The sequence below is a fragment of the Linepithema humile genome, chromosome 8 (genome assembly GCF_040581485.1).
Source record: "Linepithema humile isolate Giens D197 chromosome 8, Lhum_UNIL_v1.0, whole genome shotgun sequence".
Lineage (NCBI taxonomy): Eukaryota > Metazoa > Arthropoda > Insecta > Hymenoptera > Formicidae > Linepithema > Linepithema humile.
Genome location: NC_090135.1, coordinates 6,644,908 through 6,660,330, shown reverse-complemented (window position 1 = coordinate 6,660,330; position 15,423 = coordinate 6,644,908). Strand labels below are relative to the sequence as shown.

Here is a 15,423-nt window from a genome sequence, read left to right as displayed (position 1 = left end):
AGTCATCATTAACGTTTATCAATTATACACAAAATCATCTAAATATATACATCTATACAAGTGTTTTAAAAGAATTGTAAATGCTTAATAAATGCGCAGAATTTTATTGTCCAATGGCAAATATACTTTCGACAAAAAAATCTTTAAAAGCTCTTAAATAAGTATGAAATCATAATCGAAATAGATACCTCGACACTCGTTAATTGCGATAATTCCTCCAAGTCACTTGTGTGGGACAGTCTGGCCTCGATGATTTCGCTCGTTGTACGCCGCACTCGTCTACCGTCGCCTGGATGAATCCACGTCTCTCTTCTCAGCCCGCCGCCGATTATGTTCGCGCCTTCTTTCTCCTTCATCCTTGCCCGCTCCTTCGATTCTCTCTCTTCCTTCCGCTTACGTTCGATAGACTCGTACTAAGAATATTGCGTTTACTAAGAGAGTACCTCTACCGTGTGTGCGTGATGCATTTAAAACGAATGCAGTGCATAATTTGGCCTTTACAACTGTGTATATTACATTTGCCATTATACTTATGCACGTCTTCGCCATTGCTGTTCATGTACAGGTGTAAAAGATAGCACAATGTTATGTAGAGTGTCCAGCGACCAATTTCTTTCACCTTTGTAACTTGTGATTTATTTAACAAATCAAGAAATTGCGAAAATTAGTGCTACTAATCGCCATCAATTCTACTAATCACAAGATTTTATCATTGAAATAAAGGCACCAATGGTTGCTGAACTCCCTTTAATAAATCAGCTAGTCATACAAATAAATAATCAGCTAGTCATACAAGGAGCATCTATGAAACAATATTTATGTTCTTATGTTTCTTATTTGTAGAAATTCCTGCATCTACGAGAAGTGCATGCTGACAAAATGTGCAGAGCTGTAGCAGAGATAAGAAAAGTCGAACTTAAATGTACAGCAAAGCATTTCTGGAAACTTGAGAACATTGGTTTTTATAAACAGGCAGCCTCAAAAAAGCTGCATGCATATCATTTAGCAAATGTTCTTGTTTCAATTTTTTTTTCAAGTACAGCTAGCAACCTTTTTTCGGTATTTTTAGATTTTTGTATGTTTTCCTTTTTGTGACATTCTTCATCTTTGATTGAAGCATTATTCGCACGAGCGATTGACGTAAAAATAGCTATTAGTTAATGCGAAATATATGCAAGAATAATATTTACTGTCTTAACTAGTAGTTGTGCAAGAGGCTATTCGCCACCATGAGTTAAGAGAATATAAAGATTTTAAGTGCACAGATGGCTCGAAATGTCAAGGCTCAAAAGCACGCAAAATATAAAAATCTCAAATAACTAGCAATAAAATAACAAACAAATAATAAAGCCTTGACCAAATAAATGAATGATGAATGAATATCTAAAGGGTTCACACCAAGTATCAAAATTTACTTACATAATGTAGATACTGGCGGCAAAAGAAAATTAAAATATTATTAACGTTAGTATAAAGACAAACGGTTTAACGATACATTTGACAAGTTTCCTTACCTTCTTTCTGTTTTCGTCGAAGAGCGCTATGAGACTTTCTCTAGCAGAGTGAAACGGATTGGACGCCATAAGAGATCGCATGTAATAATATACAGCATCCAATTTCCGTCTCTGAAAGGTCAGTAAACATTGAGAAATGTGCGTTGAGTTACACATTCATCACAACAAATGTAATATTATGAATACATACTGCATAATGCGCTAGTAAGGCAAGCTGATTGTAAGGTCTGCCATTTTTAGGATTGATTTGCTGGGCTTTGAGATACCATCTGTGGAGAAAAAAAGGTTATGTTAAATATTCCGAATGTTTGACATCATTATTACGTCACATCAGTATGAATACTCACTGCCTCGATTTTCCATAGTTACTCGTTTCGTTTGCTTGCTCCTTGTATCTCGCCAAGTCTCCCAAGAACAGAAATATCTTTTGCGCGCTGACTAAAGCCAGTCCCAAAAGTCCGAGACCTTTAGGTAAGCTCGACGACGCAAGAAATGTGTCCAACTTGAATTCGTACGTAGTTTCAAGAGTGGTCAATAAACTTTCCAGATAAGTGGTGCCCTCGTCAATGATATTCAACATTATCTGCTTGTAGTGCTCTCGTCCTTCCGAATTCTCTTTGGGCATCGCTTTTCGCAACATCTCGATTAAATTATAAAACAATATCTTCCAAAAGTGTTGCTCGACGTTCTCCGCTTGGCAGAACTTGATATCGGTCTCCAGTAAGATTTTCAAGCTCAGTTGAAGGAAGTGTCGTATGTATGAGACTCTTTCCAAACGCGACGTAAAGCCACCGGAACTTAATATCCATTGTAATTCCAGATCGGCGCGCTCTATGTCCAAGAGAAGGCAGTGATTCTTTGCTGAGTGAAAACTATCGGGACAAACAATATTATATTATACAAAAGCATAACGTATAACAATATTTAGACATCGTATAACGACAAATAGATAATTAAATAACACGTACCTGGGTGAATACGGGTCATACCACGAAGGTCTCGTATTTCCGACTTGGTCGTTCATATACGGCGGTGGCATGCCGTCTAGTTGGGCGCTTTGGAAAGAATAATGCGACGATGTATTAGACTGGAATACCGGAACGCTAGAAACTTGCATATCGTTGTCCCTTAAAAAGAACAAAATCGCCATTTGTTAGTTTCTGCAGCTAATCAATCGAAAGAAAACGGGGTACGGTCAGAGTTTTACCTTTGTACAGCTGCTCTACTTCCAGGTGAGGTGATAACAATAGGTTTATGCGGGTTATTCGGGTCGAACAGCGTTCTCTGCTGTTGCCCGGCTCCTTGCTGAGAAGCTGAGATCGTTTGATTGGGCGGCGACTGATTAGCGTCATTAGGCAAGATCAAAACGCCCGGCTGAGCATTGCTGTATCCCGTTGGAGATGATCGATGCGCGGTTGAGTTCGAATTTGCGCTGGAAAGTGGTGCCGTGTGAGAGGAAACTTTAGGGGTTTGTCTTCCGTCGTCCGAATCGCAAATCGATATCTTTCTGCCCGTTCTCCAATCTTCATCTAAGTACCTATCGGTTCTGAAAAAGAAACATTCGTAATAAAAGATTATTCGCACTTGAAAATTGCGCTTGTGTACAATCTTTGAAGCAGTCAATACCTTCGTCTATGGAGATCGTCGAAATTTCTGTAACTGCTACCGTAACTTCTTTCTTTACTCGATTCCCGGCTACGTTGAATAATACTACGCCTCCTGTGATCGTACCGCCTATTGCTGTTATTGTTATTATTACTATTCTTTTGATTGTTGTAGTTGTTGTTCTCTCGATTCTGCTGGTTCTTTTGACGCTCGCGACTGTTGCCTCGTCCTTTGTCTCTGCTACTGGCACTTGAACAATTTCAAAAGTAATTACATTAAACAAAGAATTCTTTGGCGTACCGTGTCATACCGTCTTTTAATCGATAAAAAAGATTAGCAATATAGATGACAAAAAGATAGTAATACAACAGTCATCTTTACCGATCGGTATCACGCTGCTTATCGCGCTTTTTCTTTTTACGTCGCTTGTGACTCTCGCCTACGGCCTGACTTCGCGGCATATTTGCGCCCTCGCGAATACTCAATACAGACGAGCTACGGCTTAGATGCTCCTGTTCTAATTTTTCGTTCAACTCAACCTCTTCACTCCAGTCCTAATTTAAAAAAAAATACAATTCTACACATTTGTCATTGAGAGAGAATACTTCAAATATTGATTTATTAACTTATTCGTATATTGATATGTTATTTATTTGTACTTACAAAGTTTTCAGATGCGGTATTAGATGATGGATGAAATGAATCGCTTTTTGTGAAGCTATGTCTCATGGCTGATTGATTGCCCTGCTTATCCAGGCCAGAATTATGGTCATGAGTATTGCTGATTATAGTTCTTTGCCTTGATCAATAATAATTAAGTTATCAAACATGTGCAACAAATACAAGAGACAAAAATAAACGACTACTCGAATATTTCATTACGTGTTGCGATTGTTGGTCGGTGATAGTGTGCCTTTACGATGACTTTCGGGTGACCTGTGGCCTTTATTTGAATTCGATTGCGACGTTGCGGGCGATGCGGACGATGGCGGCGGCATCATTACGCTATCGGCGCGGCTCAAGCTTTCCATGCTGGTGTACATAGTGCTGTTACTACCGCGACGATCGTAAGACCTGTTAGCCATGAATCTTGTTACGTTTCAATCTTGCACATGTTACGTACTTCGCGTTGCGTCGAAAGATCAAATGTAAATACGAATAAATATTGCTCGTACCGATTCATATACTCCTGGCTGGGTGTATGGGATCTTGAGCTCGGCGCGGAGTACTGTTCAGGAGTTACAGGTCTAAAAACGCCACTGGCTGTACCATCCATGTCCTCGGGTCTGAGTCTACCTCTTCCCCTGCCTCTCACCGGTACGGTGTTCGCCCAATGAGATTGTGGCGGTAAAGGCCCGGATGGCGGCAAGCTTTGCATCGTTTGCGAATGTTGAATCGCTGGTGGATAATTGTAACTGGATGATCCCTGCGAGAAATTCGTGTTGCTTTAGTCGCAAATCGCCATATTCGACAAAAATTGATCGACAGATCTCTACCTGAAATACAACACTGGTACCATTCCAACACTCCTCTGCGGACGTTCCCGGATTATTACTGGGCAACGCATATCCATTGTCAATGAGATATTTCTTTTGCAATCGTGGTGGCAGAGATTCTAACTTGGTATTTTTCACCAAACTTTCTTTCCCATTGTTACGCCTGCCCGAGGGTGGCTTCCCTTGAAACTTATCCGGATGTCCAGCAGGTTCCACACTGCGCGTGTCTCTCGTACGATTAAAATCATTCTGGTTGGTCACAGATAAAGGTTCCGAGCCCTGGTAAGGCGCAAAAAAAAAAATATTTTCTAAATTCCGCAATTATTTCTAATTCAATTAGATTGTTTTGATTCGCACGTACTTGTCTAACTTCGCGCAGATTGTCCTTTCGATTCGCACAGTTTTTAGCCGACACTGGCGAATCGAATCGCCAACGCTCCTCGTTCTCGTTGGCGTGACGATGTCGGCGATTACCCGAGTATCGTTTACTGTTGTCCTCTCTACCTCTGCCTTCATTGTTATTGTCTCGCGCACTGTGAAAGCTCGGGCGGTTACGATCGCTTTTATGACTACGATTGGAGTGGGAGTCACGATCATCACTGTCTTCTCTCTCTCGTTCCAAAACATTGCGACTGGGAGATCTGAAAAAAAAAATTAATAACTGCTATTATAAAATAATGTAATAAATAAGTACTGTTACATTGTCCTCTTACGACAGAGATTATTTGTATTTCATAATTATTTTTCACATCTCACATGAATGGAAGCAGAATTGATTAATTACCTATTCGATCCATCCATCTCCATTGCTTCCTTTACTTTTTTCGGTACATACAACAATTGCTCAGGTTTTCTATTTTTCCTTTTCGGATCATTTCCTCCTCCGCTACTATTCTGACCAATGCTCTGTACGGATTCATTGTTGCTGCTACTTCTATAGTCAATATGGGTATTGTCCAGTTTTTCTGTTACATTATCAATTTGTGATAAAGGTGGACTATCCTGTGCTTGATTGGACCGATTGGATTGTGGCTGTCTCAAACGATTTTGGATGGAGGTTGATCTGGATTTTTCTTGCGCGCCGTTTTCGTTGTCGTATTCATCAGTGACGCTACTGGATCTGCCTGACTTACGTAAAGGGCCACTTCCTGGTCTGTATAAGGCCTGGGATGCTCTATTCCCTCCGCCACGCATCCCCGCCATTCTATCTTTCTCTACCTTAGAACTCATCAGTTCTGAAAATTAATTTTGGAATACAGTTCATAGAAAAAAAATTGTAATCAATTTTTTTTCTATACAATCATGATTATTTTATTCAAATATCTTACATATATCTCACAGTTATTTTATTGATTATACATATAAATAATTGTTGAAAACATTTCAGTAGAAATTTCAGTAAATGTTGCATATAATATAATAACAATGTTTTTTTAAATAAATAACGATATATTATGTACACTGTACATATAGTATATATAGTATATATGTTATAATATATTTTAAATCGATTTTTTTCATTATTTCTATAGTACAATGACAAAAATACAGCAACAAAGATAGATCTGTTCTGATAAAAATGATATTAAAACAAATATTTTACATGTATCTAATTTTTGCGTAGACAGATAATTATGGATAAAACAGTACTGCAATACCATAATAATGTTCCCCATAAAACATCTTTGAAAGATTCTTTAGTTGAATGCAATATTATACACACACAAACACACACAGATGAGAATGTGACACAAGAGAAGATAAAGAAAAATTCAATAAACATACACATTTGATGCATCTTGGGGATCATATAACAAAAGTCGTTTATCACTTAATGGGTATAGCAAAGTTAGAAAATCGGGACGGCAAGATATCAACTTTTGCGGAAGCACAAGAAATCATTTGTGTTGACATTCTTGACAGTACTGAAATTTACTATGCACAGTGCATCTTCGAAAAAAAATACTATCCAATTGAAGACCATTAGAGATCAATGATATCAAATTTACTTTATTAGCTAAGATCCATCGTGATCGCCGAATTCAATCATCGCGTCGTTAAACGCCATAAAATAACGCGACATCACAGTGCTGTGTTATAGGTTAGCTTGTTTAGTGAGGTTAACTTTGCACATCAATCCGAGCCGCGAGGAAGCTCACAAATTCGGTCCGGAGTTAGGTGTGCAAATATAATCAACGGCAGCACGACATCGTTTCGTCGCAATCGTGAAAAAATAACATTTTTGTTAAAGTACCTTGTGAAAATCCTCCCCACTTTCTGCGTCCTTTGTCGCGGTTCGCCATATTGAAATACAATCGCTCATGCATCGCATGCAATCGTATCGAGACTTTTTTCACACGCACTGACATCCATGAACGAAATGAAACATCAGATGCTGTTCTGTATATCGTTTTCTGTGCTATAAAGGTGCTTTTTCACGTTGCACTCAATCAAAAATAACCAACTGCTGTGGTAGTTTTTGGTCACGTGATATCAGAATTGTTCTTTGCGTTGAATTGGTTGAATTTTAAATATTGAGCATAGACATAGTAAGTATAGACTACTCGTTCCCTATTTCAACGTCTAAGCGGAGCCATTGAGTAAAAAGAAACAGGAGGGAGCATATACTAGCCAGGACTAGGTAAATCCGCGGACGGATGTACGTCATGGCAGCCATCTTGAGCGACCACTTTTTGAAAGTGAGAGGGAATGCTTGAGCATAGCGGCAAGCGGCATACCGTACGCTGTACGCATTAATATGCAGTGTATAAGTCTTTTATGCAACAGTGTATGGAAATAAACGATCAAAATGGTATACTGTAGAGCTTGTGGCATAACAGCAGCAGCTCGAAATCATGGAATAACGTTTCATCGGTTAGTATTATCAACAATAATGAGATTTTTATTTTGGAGATTATAATTATATGTATAGTATTGTGAAATTGTAGATTCACAATAATTACTAAATAATTTTCACTCACAAACAGGTTTCCGAAAAATCCGGATCAAAGAAATGCATGGATAAATTTTTGTAAAGACGAAGGATTTAATATAAATTTAGATTTTAGATTTTAACATTGCTCTTATGGAAATACTGCACGAGTGCAATCCCAATGAAAAACGCCATTAAAATTTGGTATTATTGTTGCATATTATAGTTATTTTCTTTTAATTGTACATTATTTCCTAATTAAACATAACAAGTCATTCAATATTGGCGCTCTTGAGCGGCCATCTTGAGCGACCACTTTATATAGTCACTTCCGTCCGCACTTTTAAGACCAAACGCTCCCTCCTGTTTCTTTTTACTCAATGCTTAATACTTTTATGCACAAAATAATGAGACAAATGAATTGGTATATAAAAAAAACACATTGGTTTTAAAAAAAAGTATGCAGTTGCATGTTGCAAATTACATATTTTTTCTTGAATCCCTCCAATGTGGAGGAAAAAAGATAAACTCTGAACTAGTGCAGCTAGTTCATCTAAAAAGAACAGACCTTAGATGAAATTGACAAAACATTCAAACAGAATAACTCAGCGTGAAAAGGCACCTTAAAGTTGCCATCTATACATATTTTCTCTTTTCAAACCATTTCGAATTCATATATGCTTACGAGTTATCATCGTCAATATTGTCAAGAAGCTAATATCAATCATGGATAAGTTTTGATTTGAAAAGTACGAAATAAAATATTATTTTGTTTTGCGCAAATTTGTTGAAATAGATCTTTAGAATTCGAGAATAGAATTTACCGAGATCAACAATTAGACTAAAGTTGATGAACGCATCTTTATTCAACAAATTTTACACCACATTATACTAGATTAGTATCTGATGAAAGAAACTTCCAGAATGTTCTCGGGTGTTCGAACCTGCTTTGTATTTCATATAATGCTAAGATTCGAGGAGTCGCGGGTTGCTTTGAATCGGTGTTCGCGACTTTTAATGACTGCTCTTGTGCCTAAAACTGTATTATACAGGTGGGGTGGCCGAGAGAAAATTTCGGAAGAGGTCGGTAGAATATGTATGAAGGTAATAGCAACCAATCTTACAGTTTGAGAAAAGTCATCGAGCTGTCAAGTAGTCTGGTCTCGCATGGACCGACATGGAACAAGTACACAGAAAAGAAAATTTGGAATCTATCGATTGCGAAAAAACAGAAAATATGGAGGAGGAGAATCATCCTTGGAACTCTCTATCAACTGTAACAACATTTGACGAAGGTAACCTCACATCAATATCATGTCTCGCGCCTTTTTTGAACCATCTGTGAATAACATTCTTTAATACACATGCTTATATTTAAATTATTCTCTTTAGAAAGTATTTTAAAATGTTTATTTTTCTGCGAAAATACAAAAAACACATTTTTAGAGAAGAAAGGATTGCACAATATATTAATAATGTTCGATGTTTTTGAAACAAAACCTTTTCTAAAGCGAATAATTCGTTTGAACATTAAAAACAAAAAGATCTTTTAAACACGTCTATGTATTATAAACATGCGTTTATAATACATTGTATTAAATTTATACATTATATTACATTGTATATTAATACACTGTATTAAATTTTTCTATTATATTTTTTATTTTGCATTGTTGCATCATATATGAGCCATTTACTTTTAAAATGTAAGTCCACTTTTTTATGTCCACAAAATATTAAATATATTTTTTAGTTTATTCAAAAATATATCGATTTTTTTTTAATTGGACTTACACCACTTTCAAAATCAATGTCTCATATATTAAAGATTAGTATGGACCAAAAAGCTTTAAAACAAATGATATTATAAGAATGGGATAAAGAACTATGCATGTTGTTTGTGCTTAAAATTGTGCTTAGAATATTTCAGTGAATTATATTAAAGTAGCAAACGTTTGGGTCCCTAGATTAGATTGTTTTCAGTACATTTGATCGATTGCAAAGCAAAGAAGGAGAGTTGTCTATAGATTTGATAAATAACAATGAAATAAAATTTAAAAACTGAGATTATCTCCACAATATCTTGTAAAGTTTTAGATTCTTTCTCCATGTTGAAAAGATATTAATCGGTCAAATGTTACATATAGAAAAATCTTTATAATTTTGTAAAAATAGAATAGAATAGAATATAAAGAAAGAAGCTACAATTTGAAAATTACTCTTGATCTTATATAGGATTCGGTAATAACACTATATCAACGCTTTGTCTAAATAATATTAGTAAAACTGAGACCAGTGGACAAATTGCACAACGATGTGCTCCTTCTAGTGTTTTAATAGGATCACTCATACAACAATTGTGTACCATATTTGAGTCTGATAAAATACGCAGAAATAAATTATACTATGGTAATCTATGAGAGTTTGTTTCATTACTTATTATTGTAGAACTATATTTTATAGAAATATTTATATAAATTGATATATTTATTGTGATATATTTATTGAAATATCTCTTAAGAATATATTAAAATATCAAAAATATATTTATATATTAATAATATAATTATAATTAATAATATATTGAATATATTTAATATATTTATACCAACAGCTATCTGTGATAAACTGCACGAATCACAATTAATTGATGATTCCTATAATATGATGGAATTGGATGTAGTAAGGGGACATTATCAACGTGCCCTTTACCGTCTTGTCACAATCGCACGCAATGTAACTGGAAGTGAAAGTACATTGCAAATACCCAGGTATTGTAGCGTGTTTGTTACAAATTTTTGTACATATAACATTGTAACAACATTAAAATATTATTTTTATTCGCAGAGCCCTAGTGTCGGAATTATCCCGTTATCATCGGGAATTTCGCGAATTGAATTTTATTGCTGGCGGAGGTTTCGGTAAAGTTTTTAGAGCGTTGCATCGTCTCGATGGTACTGAATATGCAATAAAAAAAATAATGGTATCCTCTAAGTGTATGGAGACCATAGAGCAGTATTTAAATGAAGTGAAAACATTGGCTAAATTAAATCATCCCAATATTGTACCTTACAAAGCAGCTTGGATTGAAACGACATTCCTGCCATTATTTGTTTCGAATGTACCGTCCACAAATCGCAGCTCATATAAATCACGTGCGTCAAATTGCACGCAAGAGTCCAAATCGTGCAATTCACAATCTATTAAAGATTCACATAGTAACAGATACAGTGACAGGCAAGATATATTATTTGATAAAGAAAATCACACAATCGGTATGTATATCAACGCGGAAATCGAACAGCAAAGTGAGGTGGATAGCAGTGTTCGTGACCTTATAGCCACTAGTTTTGATGTTAATGAAAGATTTGACGAGCTCAATTCATCAACTAATATTATAGGAAAACGAATAAATAAGGAAAGTACACAAAAAGATAGCGAAGAAACTGATTCAGACGTAGTATCTTTTAGAAATAGTGAAAATAATGAAAATTTAGATATAACAATTGAAGATAATACTGATTCTCCTGAAGAGGATCGTAGTAGTTCCTATGAAGAGTCCAACGGTCATCAAGAACTATGCGCATATAATGGAGGCACCTCCAATGGGGTGAGTAGGATGATTTGTTGATTAACAAATATGAAATCAATTGCTTATACATTATTAAGCCAATACAAATCATGTAAGACGTTTAAATAAAAATTATATGTCCTACAATGTATTTACACACACGCACACATACACACATCTTCATATTGGTTTTGTATTGTATATAGAATGGACAGTACATAACTTTGTACATCCAAATGGCCCTGTGCGAACAAACACTTGAAGAGTGGATGCGCTGTAGAATAAATACAACACCCCATGCAATAATTAGAGCGGTGTTGCAACAAATTCTTCTTGGAATTGATTATATTCACTCTCAAAAAATCGTACATCATGATATAAAAGTAAATATTTACATATTAATGTTTGTAGAATAATGCACTTTTCTGAAATATGACATACATTTTATGTTACAGCCGAGTAATATATTTATTTCGACATCTGGTCAACTTCAAATTCAACTAGGCGATTTCGGTTTAGCTTGTCCACAACGAAAAAACCATCACTCTATAATTGGTACTCATATGTATGCAGCACCAGAACAACTGCAGGGAATGTGTGATCCAAAGGTAATTAGAAGAGAAAAAAGAAAAAAATTTTTTGATAAGTATAAAAATATATTTCAATATATTTACATTTTAATTAAAAATTTTTTTACTTGCAGAGTGATGTCTACAGTGTAGGAATTGTCCTCACGGAGCTTTCAATTCCAACACAAACTCTGATGGAATTGAGTTCTATAATTAGCTGCTTAAAATGTGGTAACATAGAAACTCTTACCAAAGAGCGACGTAAATGGGTAAGTTTTAAAACATTTTATGTTATATTTAGGTACATTTTAATAAACTTTGGTCGTTTAGGCACAAATAATCACGCAAATGATACAAGAAGATCCCGCTGAACGGCCATCGACAAATCAACTTCTGCAGGATTTAAAGGATGATAAAGATATGTTAATAACTGAATTGAAAAATACGGTTGTAGGTTTAGAAAAAGATCTTCACGATAAAAATAATACGATTCAAGAATTAGAAGAAACAATTGCGTTATTGAAGGAAGAAGTTAAAAAGCATCGCCAAATGCCGTTAGAAAATACTATAAAATAGATTGTTATGTTAAAAGGAGATAAACTCGTAAGACTTGACATGACGTTAATAAGACTGCCGAATACGATCTTTTTTTAACAATATAGTGCTTTTATGATAAAGTATTATTGCATGATAAAATAAGATAAAGCAACTAAGAAAGTCTAAAAATTTAAATTTTAAACTAATTTTTTAGAAAGGTATAGCAAGCATACACATACATTACATATATACATACATGCATACGTTACATTACATATATATATATATATATGGAATGTATTGATACAAATAATTCTTATATCGCCAGTTCTTTGCTTTGTACAGTCATAATTTATATTGATAACTTTTTTACACAATAAGTTTACACATCAATTATACATATTGTATATAATTTGAACTATTTGATATATGATAAAACAACAATTCACAATTAGTAATAATTTTAAGATTGAAGTATGCAGAACTATCATGCAATATTTATTATTACAAATATTTTTTATTGTTAATATGCATAAATTTACGATATAAATATTAGACATGTACATATATCATTATATTTATTAAAATGTATGTAAATTTGTTTGACCAAATAGCATTATTTTATGTATGCTGTGAATAAGTATAGATTCTTTGTTGCAAAAATTTGCAAAATATTGCAAATTATAGTTAAATATTAAAGGAATGAAACAAACGATACTACAAGTGTTTTTTTCCTCAATTATTTTAAACTTGATTAAGATTGTTTTTTTATAATTATATTAATTGAATTATTTTGCAATATAATATTAAGTTTTTTTTATAAAAATAGATGATATAAAACATGAATAAAATATTTTTTGAAAAGATATAGGAAGGAAAAAAAGGAATAAAGCATAAACATAATGCTGAGCTATACAACATAATAATTTAATATAAAAATATTTTTCTCAAGTTACCATAACTTAAACTTATTATAACTTAAACTATTTGTTTCGTTGCATTCATATTGAGATAATGTCTCTCTATAATTGTATCTAATAGGGTTTTGAGTTGTTGGCCGGAAGTGATCCTGGTAGAATTAGTAGAATTAGGAATGGCACATTGTTGCAATAGATTCTCAATATTTGGATATTGCTGTTGAATACTGATAGGTATGTCATGAAGAAAGCCACCAGGAAATGAAAATTCACTTTCTGAATTTGACAAAAGCTGCAATTAGAAAAATTTCTATTTAAAATGTATGACAAATATATATTTAACATGATGTGAACAAATATACAATTGATGCATGCTTATATATATTTTATGACATATGTATAAATCAATTACTTGACAAATGGCGTAATAGTTATGATCACTCAGATGATGATTGCAAATATCCTCAGCGGAAAAAGCAAAACAATTGGGACAGTGAATATGCATCGTGTTCTCTTGTAATTCTTCCCATTCTTTTGGTTTGTCTACCAATGATTTATCATGTAAATGTATATTTATTCTACTATATCTCAAATTATAAAGATTTTTATAACAAAAATGTATTACCTTCATGAGAAATATTCTTGTCGACAACAATGATATTTTCTAAATCAATAAATTTTGCTTCACTTTTCATGTGATCAATAGCAATATTATCAACTGAAATATCTGTTAAATAAAAACCAAATTTTTCATCTTTAAATGTAAACATATAAGCGGCGTTTAAAAGACTTGAAACGATTTTTGCTCTTTGAATCCAGGGCTTGTCATAATAACTAGAAAGTGGGAGTCCAACATATTCTTCCATAACAATCCGACCACATGCTCCAAAATATTTTGGTACAGGCCATCCATCTTCAGCAGATAATATCTGAGATAAATAAGATCTAATTCAAATGTGTATCATTATATATCTAACTTTACTCATTTAACTTTATTTATTCATTTTAATATCATATAATAATTAATTTCTTTCTATAAACTATATATACTTTCTATGTTTTTACAATTTACCTGAAGAATCAGTGGTTCCGGATTTATAGAAACCAATGTCCACAGATTAATTAAATATTGTGTGTTATTAATAAAATGTTTGTTGTTAAGGTGAACATTACGAAGGAAATCATCCAAATGTTGTACCGTTGGACAAAGTCTTAAACGACTAGCATCGTCCTTCGAGAAATTCAAAGTAATAGTTTGTTCAATAGAATCATAAAAATCTGTTGTATAATTGTCCAGTAAAATATTTGAGCAAGGATATTGTCGATGGAACTTATTACACCATGCAATATCAAATGCTTTTAATTCTGTAGAGTATGCCAATTTCTTTAACACTACTTGGGTTTGATTATACGTTCCAAAGAACGCATTTTTGACATCAAATAAGTGAATAAGTACTACAGTGAATTCACGCCATAATTCTGCTTCATAAATATTAAAGCATGCAGAAACTCCATAACACACTGGACACTTATTTATCTCTGTATATTGTGTTATAGAAGGATATAAAAAACTTTTTATATTCATTTGATAAACTATTATCAATAAGTAGATGACAAAAAATAATATCTTCCATTTTCTTTTTAAGATATTGTATATATAATATAGGATCATGAGTCGGTATTTATGTCTCACTTTGGCAAATTTTCTTGCAAAAATTTTTGTTAAAAAAATAACTTATTTCTGTAAGCGTCTAAGAGATAACGCGCTTATTTAGGTTAAGTTGAGCCTAGATGGCAGCTCAATTTTAGGTTAAAGGCCATCACACACAAAATGACATAACTGCATATGCATAGCATAAGGGTGCCGTCACATACAGCCCGTAATCCGTAATCCGCACCGGAAGCCCGCAAAAGTTACTAAGTATTTCGTCCGTAACGTTACGTGTGTTTTTATCTCCTTGTGTCCCATGGAACCGTAAATACAGACGTAACGGTAGTACTATTTTTTATTTAACAGATTATAATTGTTTATTTGTATTTTATTCATAAAAAAACTACAGAATATATTATGATTTTAACAAAAGTTTTAATTAAATCGTCAAATTTAGTTAAATAAATAAAATTAGAAAAAGCATTACTAGTAATAACTAGTAACTTGTAGTAACTTTTACGGAAATTTCATGGAATTACGGCTCCATGGATCACGGACTAAGGCCGGCGTCACATAGAACCCGTAATCCGTAATCCGCACCGAAAGTCCGCAAAAGTTACTAGGGATTGCG

At 33.9% G+C, this 15,423-nt stretch overlaps 3 protein-coding genes across 8 annotated transcripts in view; 1 reads left to right on the top strand and 2 right to left on the bottom strand.

The window, feature by feature from the left end:
- Positions 1-7,135, bottom strand: part of Smg6 (Smg6 nonsense mediated mRNA decay factor) — an 85,880-nt gene extending 78,745 nt beyond the window's left edge. The window contains exons 1-16 of one of the 2 annotated variants that reach the window (XM_012376803.2): positions 6,870-7,135; positions 5,400-5,850; positions 4,977-5,256; positions 4,616-4,894; positions 4,295-4,545; positions 4,002-4,193; positions 3,783-3,918; positions 3,501-3,673; positions 3,141-3,368; positions 2,722-3,060; positions 2,483-2,641; positions 1,862-2,386; positions 1,705-1,783; positions 1,515-1,625; positions 1,420-1,431; positions 189-413 (exon numbers count right to left, since the gene is read on the bottom strand). In XM_012376803.2, coding sequence (XP_012232226.1) covers positions 189-413; positions 1,420-1,431; positions 1,515-1,625; positions 1,705-1,783; positions 1,862-2,386; positions 2,483-2,641; positions 2,722-3,060; positions 3,141-3,368; positions 3,501-3,673; positions 3,783-3,918; positions 4,002-4,193; positions 4,295-4,545; positions 4,616-4,894; positions 4,977-5,256; positions 5,400-5,850; positions 6,870-6,984 — 3,555 coding nt within the window. In that variant the 5' untranslated portion in view covers positions 6,985-7,135. The remainder of the gene's footprint in view (positions 1-188; positions 414-1,419; positions 1,432-1,514; positions 1,626-1,704; positions 1,784-1,861; positions 2,387-2,482; positions 2,642-2,721; positions 3,061-3,140; positions 3,369-3,500; positions 3,674-3,782; positions 3,919-4,001; positions 4,194-4,294; positions 4,546-4,615; positions 4,895-4,976; positions 5,257-5,399; positions 5,851-6,869) is intronic. The other variant, XM_012376804.2, reaches the window with a different exon arrangement.
- Positions 7,136-8,279: 1,144 nt separating this feature from the next.
- Positions 8,280-12,941, top strand: LOC105677933 (eukaryotic translation initiation factor 2-alpha kinase 1-like). 5 transcript variants are annotated; one of them, XM_012376847.2, is made up of 9 exons: positions 8,280-8,296; positions 8,674-8,842; positions 9,783-9,956; positions 10,162-10,318; positions 10,395-11,157; positions 11,325-11,501; positions 11,574-11,726; positions 11,822-11,956; positions 12,018-12,941. In XM_012376847.2, exons 2-9 carry the CDS (start codon positions 8,725-8,727, stop codon positions 12,261-12,263), a joined length of 1,923 nt encoding a protein of 640 aa, XP_012232270.2. In that variant the 5' UTR covers positions 8,280-8,296; positions 8,674-8,724; the 3' UTR covers positions 12,264-12,941. The 5 variants fall into 5 exon arrangements, with proteins under 5 accessions (XP_012232270.2, XP_012232272.2, XP_012232271.2 ...); XM_012376848.2 differs by lacking the exon at positions 8,280-8,296 and having other exon boundaries at positions 8,388-8,842; positions 10,395-10,822; positions 10,949-11,157; XM_012376846.2 differs by lacking the exon at positions 8,280-8,296 and adding an exon at positions 8,390-8,599.
- A 189-nt stretch (positions 12,942-13,130) lies between these two features.
- Positions 13,131-14,977, bottom strand: LOC105677906 (divergent protein kinase domain 2A). Its single transcript, XM_012376791.2, has 4 exons — positions 14,214-14,977; positions 13,767-14,070; positions 13,554-13,684; positions 13,131-13,433 (listed from the first exon to the last, which is right to left on the bottom strand). Exons 1-4 carry the CDS (start codon positions 14,811-14,813, stop codon positions 13,203-13,205), a joined length of 1,266 nt encoding a protein of 421 aa, XP_012232214.2. The 5' UTR covers positions 14,814-14,977; the 3' UTR covers positions 13,131-13,202.
- Positions 14,978-15,423: the final 446 nt, after the last annotated feature.